This window comes from Camelus dromedarius, chromosome 32 (assembly GCF_036321535.1).
Source record: "Camelus dromedarius isolate mCamDro1 chromosome 32, mCamDro1.pat, whole genome shotgun sequence".
Classification (NCBI taxonomy): Eukaryota; Metazoa; Chordata; class Mammalia; order Artiodactyla; family Camelidae; genus Camelus; species Camelus dromedarius.
The window spans coordinates 8,373,329-8,388,487 of NC_087467.1; the positions used below are offsets into that span (position 1 = coordinate 8,373,329).

General features: G+C 35.4%; 1 protein-coding gene across 1 annotated transcript in view; it reads left to right on the forward strand.

Moving 5' to 3' along the window:
- Positions 1 to 15,159, forward strand: part of CCDC178 (coiled-coil domain containing 178) — a 260,878-nt gene that overhangs the window by 58,938 nt on the left and 186,781 nt on the right. Inside the window, 1 exon segment of the mRNA XM_031438906.2 lies at positions 5,798 to 5,981. Coding sequence (XP_031294766.2) covers positions 5,798 to 5,981 — 184 coding nt within the window.

The window sequence follows — 15,159 nt, forward strand, 5'->3', positions numbered from 1 at the left end:
GAATTCCCATAGCCATTCTAATGTCACTTGGCAGAAGATACATTACATTAGAAAAAGAAAATAGTCTTCTTAATAAATTGTGGTTAAAATATCTCATTTTTGTAACCTTTATAAAAACAGATGACCATGTGAAAACACTGTCATGGACATTCAAAGGACCTTATAAGGGCTTGGAGGTCAGTTAGAAGCCCTCATATTTAAGCCTCACTAGCATTGGAATACATTTGCTGCTGAATAGAACCTAAATTCTATGGCTGTATGTCTCAGGTGGCATTCAGCACTGCCAAGAAATTTCTGGACAATTCAGTTTTCTGACCATTGTTTCATAGCTTCTTACTCTCTTCAATCCTAATACCCACATATCCTCGTTTTAAGTTAATAATATTCTCATATAATTCATAGAGAACACAGATGCAATCAAATGAGAATGACCTCTTTCTCTCACCAGCCTGTTTGCAGCTGTCTTCACGTGTTGTCTTCTTTGTGTTGCTGTATAATAGTGGCAGGTACTTCTGTGTAGGAGTTCTCATTACCCATGCTCTTGCCAAGTGGATGTTGTTCTCTTATACACCCAGGGGCTTTGCACCTACAGTGATCTCCTCTTTCCCATGAATCATTGCTATTTATCTCTATTTTAATAACATATGAAATTGCATAATATTGCTCATCTTGGAAAAGAAGCAAACACAAGATAAAACAGAGCCCTGCATCCCAGCTCTGCCGTTCTGTTTTTTATAGCAAATCCTATTTAAATAAACACTCCTGTTTGCATGAACTCATCCTTCATTTTCTATTCAACCTAGTCAAGTAGGATTTTCTCAAACTATCATATTCTAGGTCCAAAGTCATTTTTTCTCATTAATTTGAAGGTTTCTTTCGTTTAGTTTTTAAAATATTATGCATACTTAAGGTGTACACCATGATGACTTGATATACATAGTGAAATGATTTCCTCAATCAGGCTAATTAACATCATTCACACAGTTACCTTTTAAGTGTGATGAGACCACCTGAAATAAACTGTCTTAACAAATTTCTAGTATTTAATACAATATTATTTATTATAAATTACAGTAGTTGTGTTGTACATTTGATCTCTAAACTTACTCATCTTTCGTTTAGTTTTGCTTGATAAGACATCTTTGTAGGTAATCTGTTTTTTCTCCCTTTGTAGGTAATCTTAGAATTCTCTCTTCCTATTTCAGAGTTCTGAAATTTCACATTTCCATATCGAGGGGGGTGTGTATGTTTCTGTGTATGTAATAAATCTAGTTTAACACTAAGTGAGACTTTTCAATTTAATGACCCATGTTGGTTTTCAGTACTGTAAATTCTTCAGGTATAATTTTGTTATATACCTCTTATCTACTATTTAAAATAATTTCAGCTTTACTGAGGTATGATTGACAAAATTGTAATATATTAAAAGTGTGAAATATGATGATTTGACATATGTATACTTTGTGAAATAATTACCACACATCAGTAACCTCACATAGTTACTTTTTTTTTTTATTTTGTGGTGACTGTGCTTAAGGTCTACACTCTTGGCACATTTCAACCAAGCAATACAGTATTACTATAATCATCATGCTGTACATTAAATCCTCAGAGCTTATTCTTCTTATAACTCAAGAATTGTACCTTTGACCACTGTCTCCCCCATTTCCACCACGTCTCAGCCCTTGGTAAGCACCATTCTACTCTACACCATTCTGTTTCTATAAATTCTTTCTTTCTTTTTTTTTTCGAAATCATGCAGCATTTGTCTTTCTTTGTCTGCTTATTTCACTTGGCACAATGCCCTCTAGATTCATCCATCTTGTTGCAAAAAGCAGTATTTCCTTCTTTCTCATGCTTGAATATTTCACTATATATATCTATATATGTAGATACATATATATCTCTCATAACTTCTTTATCTGTTCATCCATTGACCAGACACTAAAGTGGTTTCTGTATCTTGCTATTGTGAATAATGCTGCAGTGAACATGGGAGCGCAGACATCTCTTCAAGAAACTAATTTTTTTTTAAATATATACCCAGAAGTGGGATTGCTAAATTATATGGTAGTTCTATTTTTTTGAGGAACTTCTAAGCTGTGTTTCATAATGGCTGTACCAGTTTACATTCCCACGAACAATATACAAGTGTTCCCTTTTCTCCACATCCTTATGAGCATTTGCTATCTCTTGTCTTGTTAATAAAAGCCATCCTCACTGGTGAGAAGTGATACCTCATTGTATTTTTGATGTGCATTTCCTTGGTGATTACTAACGTTGAACACCTTTTCATGTACTTGTTAACCATTTTAATGTCTTTTTTGGAAAAAAAAGTCTATTCAGGCCCTTTCCCCATTTTTAATTGGGTTATTTGTCTTTACCTATTGAGTTATACATGTTGGATTTTAACCCCTTATCACATAAATGGTTTGCAGATATTTTTTTTCCATCCTATAGGTTGCCTTTTCAATTTGTTAATTATTTCTTTTACTATGCAGAAACTTGTTATTTTGATATAGTTCTACTTGTTGATTTTTGCATTTGTTTCCTGTGCTTTTAGTGTCATATGAAAAAAATAATAGCCAACACCAGTGTTGAGGAGATTTTCCTCTACGTTTGCTTCTAGGAGTTATGCAACTTTAGTTTTTCATTTAAGTCTTCAATCCATTTCAAGGTAATTTTTGTGAGTGGTGCAAAATATAAATACAATTTTATTCTTTTGCATGTAACTCTTCAGTTTTCTCTGGATATGCATTTATTGAAGAGATGATCCTTTTGCCATTGTGTGTTGTTGGCATCCTTGTCAAAGATTAATTGACCATATAATACTTAGATGTACTTCTGGGTTCTAGATTATGTACCATTGAGCTATGTTTCTGTTTTTATTCCAGTACCATACTGTTTTGATTACTAATCTTTGTAATATAGTTTGAAATATGGAATATTATACCTCGAATTGTATCCTTATTTGTCAATATTACTTTGGCTATATGAGACCTTTTGTGGTTCCATACCAATTAGGATATTTCTTCCTATACTTGTGAAAAATGTGATTGGAATTTTGACAGAGACTGCATTAAATCTCTCAATCACTTTGTGTAGTATGGACATTTTAACCTTATTAATTATTCTAATCTGTGAACACAGGATATCTTTCCATTTATTTGTCTCCCTAATTTCTTTCATCAATGTATATTCTGTATATACAGAATTTTCACCTCCTTGGTTAAATTTATTCCTGAGTACTTTATTATTTTTGTTGCTGTTGTAAATTAGATTGTCTTCTTTATTTCTTTTTTTCAGGTAGTTCATTGTTAGTTTATAGACATGCAACAGATTTTTATATATTGATTTTGTACCCTGAAAGTTTACTGATTTCATTTAATTATAAGGTTTTGGTGGAGTTTTTTTAAGATTTTCTATATAAGGCCATGTCATCTGCCAACAGAAATTTTTAATTATTCCTTTTTGAATTGCATGCTCTTCACTTCTTTTTCTTCTCTAATTGTTCTGGCTTAAGTTTCCAGTACTATGTTGAATAAAAGTGGTAAGAATGGGCACTCTTGTCTTCTTGCTGATCTTAGAAGAAAAAGCCTGCAGCTTCTCACCATTGAGTATGATGTTAGCTGTGGGATCATCGTATATGGCCCTTATTATGTTGAGGTACATTCCATCTATACCCACCTCATGGAGAGTTTTTATCATAAACGGATGTGGAATTTTGAAAATGCTTTTTCTCCATCTGTTGAGATGATCATATGATTTTTATCCTTAATTCTATTAAAATGTTATATTACATTTATTGATTTACATATTTGAACCATCATAACATCTTAGGGGTAAATCCCACTTGATCATGGTGTATGATCCTTTTAATGTGCTATTGAATTCTGATTGCTAGGATTTTTTTTTTTTGAAGATTTTTGCATCTATATTCATCAGAGATACTGGCCTATAATTTTCTTGTGATGTCTTTGGATTCAGGGTCAAGGTAATGCTGTCCTCATTAAATGAGTTTGGAAATGTTCCCTCCTCTTCAATTTTTTGGATGAGTTTGAGAAAGATTGGTGTTAATTCTTTAAATGTTTGGTAGAATTCACTAGTAAACCATCAGGTCACGAGCTTTTTTCCACTGGGAGTTTTTGATTACAGATACAATTTTCTTACTTATTATTGTTCTGTTCAGATTTTCTGTTTCTTCATGATTCAGTAGATTATGTGTGTCTAGGAATGTATTCATTCTTAGGTTATCCAATTTTTGGCATATAATTTTTCATAATCTTTTGATCCTGTCTCTGTGGTATTAGTTGCAATATGATCCCTTTCATTTCTGATTTTATTTATTTGAGACTTCATTCTTTTTTTCTTAGCTAGTGTAGCTAAAGGTTTATCAAGTTTATATATTTTAAAGAAAAACACCTCTTTCTTTTGGTGATCTTTTTTGTTGTTTTTGGTTTATTTCACTTGGTTCTGCTCTGATTAATGTTATTTCTTTCCTTCTCCTAACTTTGGGCCTAGTTTGTTCTTACTTTGCTAGCTCTTGAGGTTTAAAGTTAGGTGGCTTATTTGAGATCTCTCTTTTTTATTAATGTAGGAATTTATCAGTATAAACTTCCCTCTTAAAACTGTTTTTCCTATATCCCATAAATGTTGGTATGTTTTGTTTTCATTTTCATTTGTTTTAAAATATTTTTTGATTTTCCTTCTGATTTCTTCTTTATCCATTGGTTGAGTTCTTGGTCTTGGGTCTTTTCTTCCCAGTGCCCTAACTTTCCATAAACTTATAACCCCCGTCAGTGAGTTTGCTCTTCCACAAACAAGTACAGCTCACACAAACCCCTGCTATGATGCATTGAACCTTGCCCTCGTAACCTATCTGGTGGAATACCTTAATCCAATTTCTTGCTTATGAACTCCTGCTTTGCTTCCCAATTCCGTTTCTATTCTACAGATATGATTACCTCATTTGTGAGTGTAGTTATATCTTTTCTGTATTTTCTTTTTATATTGTATGTGTCAATGATATGTACTTGGAACAAATGTGGTACCTAGTCTGTACAGGAAATGAATGATTTGCCATGGAGCCTAGTATTTCTCTTGAGAATCTTACAGTGATATTAATGTCTCACTTTTTTCCTCTATTAACTCTTTTCCCTTAGCTATTGGTTTTCTTTTTGAAAGTTTTGTTTTATTTATTTTTAAAAATTATTTTAATTATTTATTTGTTATTTTAAAAAGTTGTGTTAGCAGGGAGGTATTTAGATTTATTGATTTATTTTTTTAATGGAGATATTGGGGATTGAACCCAGGATCTCATGCATATTAGGCATGCTCTCTACCAGTGAGCTATACACTCCCCTCTGAAAGTTTTATTTAGGATATTAGTTTTCTTTTGTTGAGTTTTGTTTCCCTTTATGGACTGAATTTTTCTTGTATTTGATTATTCTTAGTAGTAATTTTATATAGGATTAGAAAGGATGGGTTGATACAGAAGGAAATGAATGGTCTGAAATCTGACTGTTTGTGCCCCCCAGGCCTTTCTTATTAATATGCTTATTCTCTTGAGATTGAGCACAGCCTGACAATTAGAGGTGGCCATCAGGAGAAGCAGAAATATAAATAATCTTTGGGGACATATTTTCTCTGTTTAAGTTTTGATTAAGTATCTGGTAATTTTGTATTTTTGTTAACATAAACTATGACCTTATTCCTGTTTACTGTTATTAAATATATTTGCCTAAATGTATTCTCTTTTAGAATAATCATGTCAATCCTTTTGCTTTATTTTTTACAGTATAAGGAAAAAATCAGAATTTGAGACTGAAATCCAATCTTTGTTGAAAATGAGGTCAAAAAATGAAGATTTTCTTAAACAACTATACAAGGACACATATAACATTGGTGCTATTTTCCACCTAACTAGATTTAAAACAGAAGAAGTAGAACAGAAAATAACAGAAGTGAGAAGAAAATTCAAGGTTTGTGTTCTTCTTAGATATGAAAAACAGTAATGAGCCTGAATTTTATTGATTTAATATTGATAGATTTTAATTTAAGCCGTTATTAGTCTTTTCAAAAAAATAATTCTTTCTGATAAATCAGAAGAAAGTCACTTTTCTTCAGAGGTCCACCCTGAACAGAAGAGAAATCAGGCTCAGTGTAGCTAATCAACACTTGTGTCTACTTCTTGCCATCGCTAGCCTTAAACTACCTGGATCACCGGAAGAGTGATGGTTGGTTCAGTCTCATCCCACATGTCTAACGTAGGATAGTTCCTGTCTCTGATAGGAAGAAGGGATGCTGGGAAGTGCACTTGCACCCTTACCAATGTAAGATAAAGGAACATCTACATTAGATGTGCATGTTATTAGATTCCAGGGCACCAGACAATTAATAGACCGCAGTGCTGCAGAATCAGCTCCTCATAGGCCTCAAATCCATTACTAAGTGAGAGATGCAATGAACAGCCACCCATTTGGCACAGAGACCAGCAAAATCAAATTCATTTTATCGCACTTGGGGGGCCACTTTAACAGGCTACCTCTCTCCAGCACACATCACATACACATTTCGTCCATCACTGGCATTTTTTTTAAAACATTTTTTTTTATTGAGTTATAGTCATTTTATAATGTGTCAGATTCCAGTGTAGAGCACAATTTTTCAGTTATGCATGAACATACACACATTCATTGTCACATTCTCTTTCGCTGTGAGCCACCACAAGATCCTGTATATATTTCCCTGTGCTACACAGTACGATCTTGTTTATCTATTTTTTTTAATCAAAGACTTATGATCATATAAGTATCTGTAAAATATAGAATCTATGTTCTGTGTTCAAGCCCTGTAATAGTACTATCTTCAGCAAAGATTTTCTCTTGTGCTGTTTAAATTTAGGACATGTGGATTGTATGCCAGTAAATGTTCGTGTACTGAGGCAGCCCAGCTGTCCAGTCGATTTGGTGTATTATGCTTGTGTCCCCTCCCATGGGTTGTTCAATGGGATTTTCATGTCTTACATGTGCCAAAATTTGTATGATAAAAATTATGTGTAGTAAAAATTAACCTCTAAATTGTTTTAGAGATATAAGGCATGTGATTATATATATGGTTTAGCATATATAATAATACTATAGTTAAAATTTTATTTAATTTTTCATTTACTTGTGTTTCTCCGTGGCCATCATTTTGTTTTTTTCATTGTGATAACAATGAATACATCATCCACTGATTTAGCTGCTTACAATGTTTTAATTTTTTTCAATGGACAGGAAACCCTTGGTATCATTCATATGATTTTCCCCATAAGCTGTAACAACCTGCTTTAATTTTCAGACATATTGCTTCACTAATCCGAGGCACTCACTTATTAGGAAGGATGTTGCACTGAATTTTTTTTTTCCAAAATTTTCCTGGTACCCTAACATGCAGTTTGTAGGTGAAGTGCAGATTTGATGTGACTCCACTGTATTTGCTTTGCCAGCTCAAAGTGAAGTGTCCCCCTGACTATATCAAGCAGAAATGAAGAAATTGTTCATTAGGTCCTTTACCTTCTCTATGGTAGCTGAGAGATAACTAGGAGGAAGCAACAGAAGGAAATTACTTCATTTAGGGAATACTCTCCATTGCTAATCATGTTTGTTAATCTTTGAGCTGAACATTTAGAACATTAAATTTCTATGATGTAGAGTGGCAATGAATTAAAAATTGATTTCTACATGATCCTTAGATAATTCAGGTTTGTAGTAATTCATATTTGTAGTTTCTGCTTTTGTAATGACCCCACTGGCTTTCATTGACTAATTAATGAAAATTTATATAATTTTCTGAGTCAAGGGCATCATGTTCTTCTTGAAGAAAATTTTGTGTGTTTGTTGATCCTGGCCCGAAATTAGTGCTTAATGTGTGTCTTCCAGAAATTAATTACAGCAATATCACCTCTGAGCTAGATCTGAAAAATGATCTTTTATAGACTTAGAATTTCTGAATTATGTTTTTTTCCCAATCCATGTGTAAAATGCCCAGTAAGTTACAGGCAGGCTTAAACTAGAAGCAGTCCTGAACAATCAAGATATCTAGCAGTTTCTGGCATTTTGTAGCTATTACAGATGATTTGTCCCAATTTTTCCATACGTTCAATCTCAAATACTGATCTATTCAGAAAAGACATGATTAGCCAAGTCCCAGGATAAAATTAGTCAATAGTGATGGGCAATAAATCAATAAAAGGGTAGTATGTATTCAATTATGGTGTGAACAGAAACCAACCAATGTTGTATGAAGAATGTGATATAGTAACAAAAAAATCTGAAAGCTTTCATCAGATGTTAAGTATTTCCCAACACTTCAGTAGAAGACTTCTGTACAAGCTGCAGGATTTTTTTTGGCTTGGATATATTGGAATTTTGGTGGAAAAGTAAAATACCAAGACACTCTGATTCTAAGTTAAAATAATGGTATAGAGATAAGTGGAAACAATAGAAAAGAAGCAAGGTAGTAGAAAGGAAGACAGAGTTTTCTGCAGGCCTGTTATACGCTGGACCCCTTATATACGTTAGTAATACTGTGTGGTTGTCATTAATACACTCATTCTGGGGGAAGTGGTTTGCCCAAAGTAGCATAGCTTTTAGGTAGCTTTGGAGATAAGGTATTCTGATTCTGGACTTGGAATAAACTAGTCAGTCAGACACTCACTACACATTTACTCTGACCAAAAGATTCAGTCAGACTCAAAGATTCAAAATAACCATATTAGGGATAATTTTCAAGACTTTGTTTTTTAGGGCAATATTAAGGTAACAGAAAATTGAGGGGATGGACAGAGATTTCCCATATCTTCCTGCTTTCCCACATGCATAGCCTTACCCGTTACCAACATCCCCACCGGAGTGGTGCATTTGGTAAAACTGATGAACCTACATGTACACATTGTAATCACCCACCTTATGTCTTCATTTTCATTTAGTTCAAAATCGTTTTAAATTTCTCTTGAGATTTATTTCTTGACCATGTATTATTTTGAGATACACTTAGTCTCTACGTATTGTAGAATCTCCCAGTTATCTTTCTGTTATGGATTTCTAGTTTAATTCCATTGTGGTCTGACTGCAGATATTGTATGTTTTTTTTTTTTTAATTTGTCTTGATGTTTAAGGGTCATTTTTAATGCTAGAAAAAGGCAATGTTTTATGTCCTTAGAATGTTCTAGGCCACAGTAATATGGTCTATAATTTTATAGTTTAACAGTTTGTAACTTTGCTTGAGTTGTTTTTCGAATAGTTTAACCAACCCCTAACTCTGTTTTAGAGAAAAATTTTGGCCCTCCCTTCAAACACTATTTGCTTATCTCTGCGACAAAGTTCATATGTCTTTCATCTGAGTAAAGTAAAAGTCAGAATCCTCTAAAAAGCTTTCGTGGAGGACATAGTTTCTACCACTCCAGGCTTACTTAGAGGAAGACTGTTTCAGTTAACAGAATAAAACAGCTTCAAGAAGGCAAGATTTGATTTGGGCACTGTATAGCTTCTATCACAATTCCAAGTGAGACTGATTGTATTTTTAAAATGGTTATAAAAGGGGCGTTCTAGTAATTTATTCACTTTGATTCTTGAGGATTTATGCCTACTAAGTTAAATCTAGAGGATATTACTAATAGTCTATATTCAGTTATAAGTTGTTATTCCATCCTTGGCTTTTAACAAAAGTTAGTTAGTACAAGTCGTGGCCAAAATTGACCTTTGCTGCTTGGTTGTTCATACTAACGAGACGGTTAAGTATATGACTGCAAGGATAAATTGCAAATTCATTTAATTTTGAGTTGAAAAAATAATGGGACTTCCATTTTTTTAGTGGCTGGGAAAGATGTTACTAGACTGACTTTACCAAAGATAACTTTAATCCCTGGACCTAAAAAGAAATTCACCAAAAAGTCACAGTGTATAGCTCTGGGTTGGGGATTCAGATTATTTTAATTTTGTTTTTTTTGTAATTTATAAACATTTCTACCAAAACCCCCATATATACCTTCATAAAAATGAAAGGTAAAATGGCACTTTTGTGTTTGTTTTTAGATAGAAACAGGTTGAGCTGCCACCTGGACTTTAATTTATTAGAGTCCTGACCACCAAAAAGTGCCTTAGCAATGCACACCCAGAGCTGCCCTGCCCCACTAATTCAGTGCAGCCCACAGGTATTTGCACAAATCCTAAAATTTGCTTTATTATTTTAATTCTTAATTTTAAAGTCTGTTTCTCCCTTCCTGATGTCAGACCTTATGTAATGAGTTCTCCAACTTTTTTCTTAGTGCCCTTCTTTCACTGGAACGCAAACTGATGCTACTTCCGTGATTCTGAGCATAGATCTATTTATATTTAGTATTCACTCCCTTTTCCTCCTTAAGCGTGGAGTTCCAGACACATGGGATTGACTGTTGCACACTTTTTCTTCAGCAGTCCTTTGCCCTGGTAGAATAGCTCTCTGCTGCCACCTTCTGGTTTCTGGTTGCTAAAGCCAGACAGCAGGTCGAAGATGACCATGTATTAGTGTGGGCTCCTCCCAACCTCTGAGATGCTGCCACACCTTTCCCTGAGCTTTTTTCAAGCTCTTCAAAGCGATCTTTTGATATCTTTTAATTCTTATTTTCTCCAAAGCCAGAATTGAGAAGTTGTGACAGAGACCTTAAGGCCCCAAAGTCTAACTTATTTACTAATAGCCCTTTACAGAGAAAGCTTGTAGATCCCTGCTCTAAAACATGTAGGAATAGCAGATGTAGAGAGCAGCCACAGCTCTCAGGGATGAGGGGAAGTACCAAAGAAGGGACAGCCATGGGAGAAGCTGCCCTCCCACCACGCAGAGCAAGGCCTTATTGGAGAGAGTGTGGCTGAATTCAGTGGTTGGTCCATAAGCAGAGAAGCTTGACGGAGGTTGAATGGAGTTTGAATGGAGTTTCTGGGTAGAGAAACTTGCTGGAGGGTGAACACTCTTGGTTCCTCACAGACCTGCTGACAGCAGTTCTGCAGGAGGAAAGAGAAAACGATTGGAATGGAAACAAGGATGTGAAGCCCCTGCTGCTGCCTTGCAAGCCCCTCCATGCCCTCAACTGATAAGTCTCACTTTACTCCAGCTGGCTGAAGAATGCCTTTTATGTCCAAGATCCAGCTCCAGTACCTCAAATTAGAGTTAAAAGAGTGGATTTAGAGCTAAGAGGCAATAATTCGGTAACTGGCACAAACATACAGTCCACATGCAGGTTTCTCTACTTCAGTCTGTTACTGTATGTAGTCAAGCCCCATGCATTGCATGTATCTGTTCTAACTTTGGAGCCTCCTTCAACGTTACAGTGTCCCCTACATTTTCTGTTAAATTTGTCTTTCATGACATCAACATTTTAAAAAGAGTCTGAACCAGTTACTTTGCAGAATTTCTCTCAGTAAGGATTTATCTTTTTGTTTACCCATGATTAGATTCAGGTTTAATGCTTGTGACAAGAGTATTACGTAAGTTACAGTATTGTGTCCATGAAACATATTATTAAACACATGGTGAAAGTTTGTCTCGTTTCTACTCATAGCAAGTTTGATCATTTGGTTAAAGTTACAGCCGAAATTTATCCATCTTCCTACTGTAATTAATAACTACTCAACTGAGGGATTGTGTAAAAATATGCAACTGTGTTTGTTTCCAAAATCTTTCACCTAACGGAACTTATAAATTATGGTGATTCTTGGTTGAATCCATTATTATAACAGTTGCGAAATGGTGATGTTTCTGGATTTCATTTCCTTTAAAATGAATGGGCAATTTCAAAAACTGAAAAGTCTGGGCCAGGTTGGGCTGCAGGCCGCGCTCCTGAAAAAGGCCATCTTCTTCCCATTCTTATTGTCACTTACCTCCCCGCCTTTCCTGTCTCCTTACCCGTTTCCCCACATCTTGGGGAAAGCATCTTGTAGGCCTTGTTTTACTGTCCATCCTCAGGATGCTGTTTTGAATGAGAATCTGTGTCATTATGATATTTTAATGGATCTCAATTTTCTCATTATATAAAAAGATTCTTTAAGACTTATTTTTGAATTTGAAAAAACCAGAAATTTTATGGTTTAATTCCCCAACCTAGGGACTAAAAGCAATGTGTTTGTTATTTGTTAATGCATTCGTTCAACAAATTGTTCATTCAATGGATATTAAGTGCCAGGCAAAATAATGGAAGCTGACAGTAGAGAAGGGAGCTAGCTTCAAAGTGCTGTAGAGTGTGCCTGAGCTGTACTGTCAGACGGCCCTAAGTACTGATACTTGTTGAATGTTAGTCATGTGGCAAATTCCATGACATCTGTGACCTTGGTTTTCTCATCTTTGAATGCAGATCACTATACCTGTCACTAAATGGATATGGTGATTAACTTTAATGTGTGTGCATGTACACACACATTCAGGCAGCCATTTCTTTGCATGGCATCAAGTTTGCTGAAACTTGTGCATATCTGAGTCATGTTCCCATTTAGCATGGTTGCGATATGCATGTTTCAGTAAGCATGGCATCCTGTAAGATGAGGGCTACCTGTAAATATAAAACACTGGAAAACTGCCTGGGATACTGCAGTTTCTTATAAGTGGTACCTATATGATTAAGTCAGGAAATCCTTTACACCTGCTGGGGCTCTTTGTCATTCTCCAGCCTCTCTCGTTGAACATTTTCAGTGATGGTGCGATCAGTGTTTTAATAAGAAGACTGCACTCTAGTTCTTATGTTAAGTCTACAGTAATTTGTACCTATTTAATCCTGGTGCTGTACTCAGCAGCTACATAATTCATGTTGCATAATTAAAATCTTCCTTTCCTAGCAGATTCCATTTCAGAACCAACTCTGGCTTCACTAGTAGATTGGCACCTCTTTAACACACAGTCCCTGTTCCATTCCTCCACCTGTGGTATAGAAGTGGAGTTAAGGAATTCAACAATCTGATTGCCTGGAAAGCCTCATAGAAAGGGAGGCTTTGCAAGAACAGAGACATATGAGCATCAAAAGGCTCTACCCTAAATATTTCACTCACATTGAAGGGTCCTGTGTATCAAGGTGTCACTGAGATGCTAAATCAATAAGATAAAGTCCCTGGGCTCTCTGATTTTATGGGTTAGCATCCTGGTCCGAACATATGCTAGCTTTTTGTGTTTTGGCAATTCATATGATCTGTTTCAATTTTCCCACTTTCAAAAGGGGACAATAATACCTATTTCATTGTAAAGTTACAACAAGATAATTCTACCTAGTAGACAAGTCATACTCTTTAGCCACAAGTCTTACTGGCACTAATGGTAGTTTTATTATTGAGGAGACTCATGACATTTAGTAGACATAAATGCCCAGATTCCACTTCAGGAATCAGTTAAGTTACTTTGCTTAAGGTTATTCCCCTTCCTAGGGCAGCTCACATCCAGCAACTGACAAATACAGGGGTAGCCTTGCCACCTTGGCCTGACTTGGAGCAAAGCTGAAGGTCCATTCTTGCTCTGGGACTCCGCACGGTATTGAGTGAGGTTGTTCTTGGAGTTACTTTGCAGCTCAGCCTGGGTTTCTGCCTGATTCTGCTTCCTTCCTCTCCCATCCTTTTCCTTTCTTCCCTTCCTGTCCCCTCTCCAGTCCAACAGGAGTTGATTCCAAGCACACTCCTTAATAATCCTGCACACCAGACACCACCTTGGAGTCAGCTTTACAGGGAATGTTGCCTGTGACAATAGGATTTGCATTGCATGGCCTAAGACCTGTGACCGTCAGAGCTCACCTTATATCAGTCTTCAGCATGTTCTAGGGTGTTTTGAAAGTCATAAAATGACTCAGTAGTTCTCCTAGGATAGATCAGCCTCCCAGCATTCTGCTAGTGCCCTGGTGCACCGATCATATTTTCAGGAAGGAGATATTGCCTAGGGAAGGCCTTGAGCATCTGGTGGGAAACACTCCCTGTGGCTTTGTGTCCAGTGGAATTTGAAATTGGCAGCCCAGCCAGTAAGTACTAGGTACTTTCCCTTCTGGTGACCAGTCATTTGACCTTGCTCTCTGAGTCGCAGAGGTTTGGGGCCATTGTGGAAAACAGAGTTTGGAAAAGTTTCCTGATGGGCAAGAGTGAAGGTCCAGATGGTTTTTTCATACAGAGTGCAGATTTGTCCAACAGTAATAAGTTGAGTTGGTTTTGTATAGAAATACAGGTTTCAGAATTTCAAGGGACTCTCCTTCTTTTCAAAGAAATGTAATTGTTTTACTCTTGTACCTTCAAACTCCTAGTCTACTTTATTATAATGTCTCATTTACTGCCTACAGTTTTATTGGCCTTACATCCTCAAGTTCTGTTTATGCAGTGTTAATTTATCTAAGTTCAGGGCTTTAATTCACTTAAACAATAGACTTATCTCTTACAATAATAATAATAATGAAAAAACTTCAAGGGATGAATAAATGAATTTTAAGGAAATGCAAACTAATCAATCCCCATTGCAGCCAGAGTGACCTTTCTGAAATAAGCACCTTGCTTAACATCTTTCACTAATTTTCTTACTACGCCTCGAAGATTCGACATAATCTGATAGTTTATCTCTTTAGCTTCATGCCTTACTATTTCCCAACTCATATCCTCCATACACACACACACACACATTTTTTTCAGTTAGTTTCAGAAAAAGGTTAAATGTAGAACTCTATTCTGGAATATATTTTTTCTCCAATCTATAGAGGTATTTTTAATTTGGTTCATTTATAATTAAATGTTTAACAAATTGATAAAATCGCTGTATCTGTTAACATGTTAGAAGAGAGAAGTAATCTATTTTAAATTATAAAAATATATCATTGTATAAATTGATTTTAGATGTAGGTATATCCTTAGGTGAAGTGATATATTAAAGTTACTGTTTTCTTTATCACCTATTTCTTCCTTTGGAGTTATTTTTTTACTTTAGGAGAGAATAATTTTGATGGGTTTCTGTACCAAGAAAAGGAAGATTTAAAGGAGAGACTTATTAACTTGTTTCTTTATGTTGTCTCTGTAGACCCTGTAATATGATGAGGAGTTCACTAGTGAAAGGGGGTATTTTAGAAACATTTCTGAACCTCCATTGCTCTTTACAAAGCTATGCATCTCTTTTGAATATGGAGGACAGTCCAGAGGC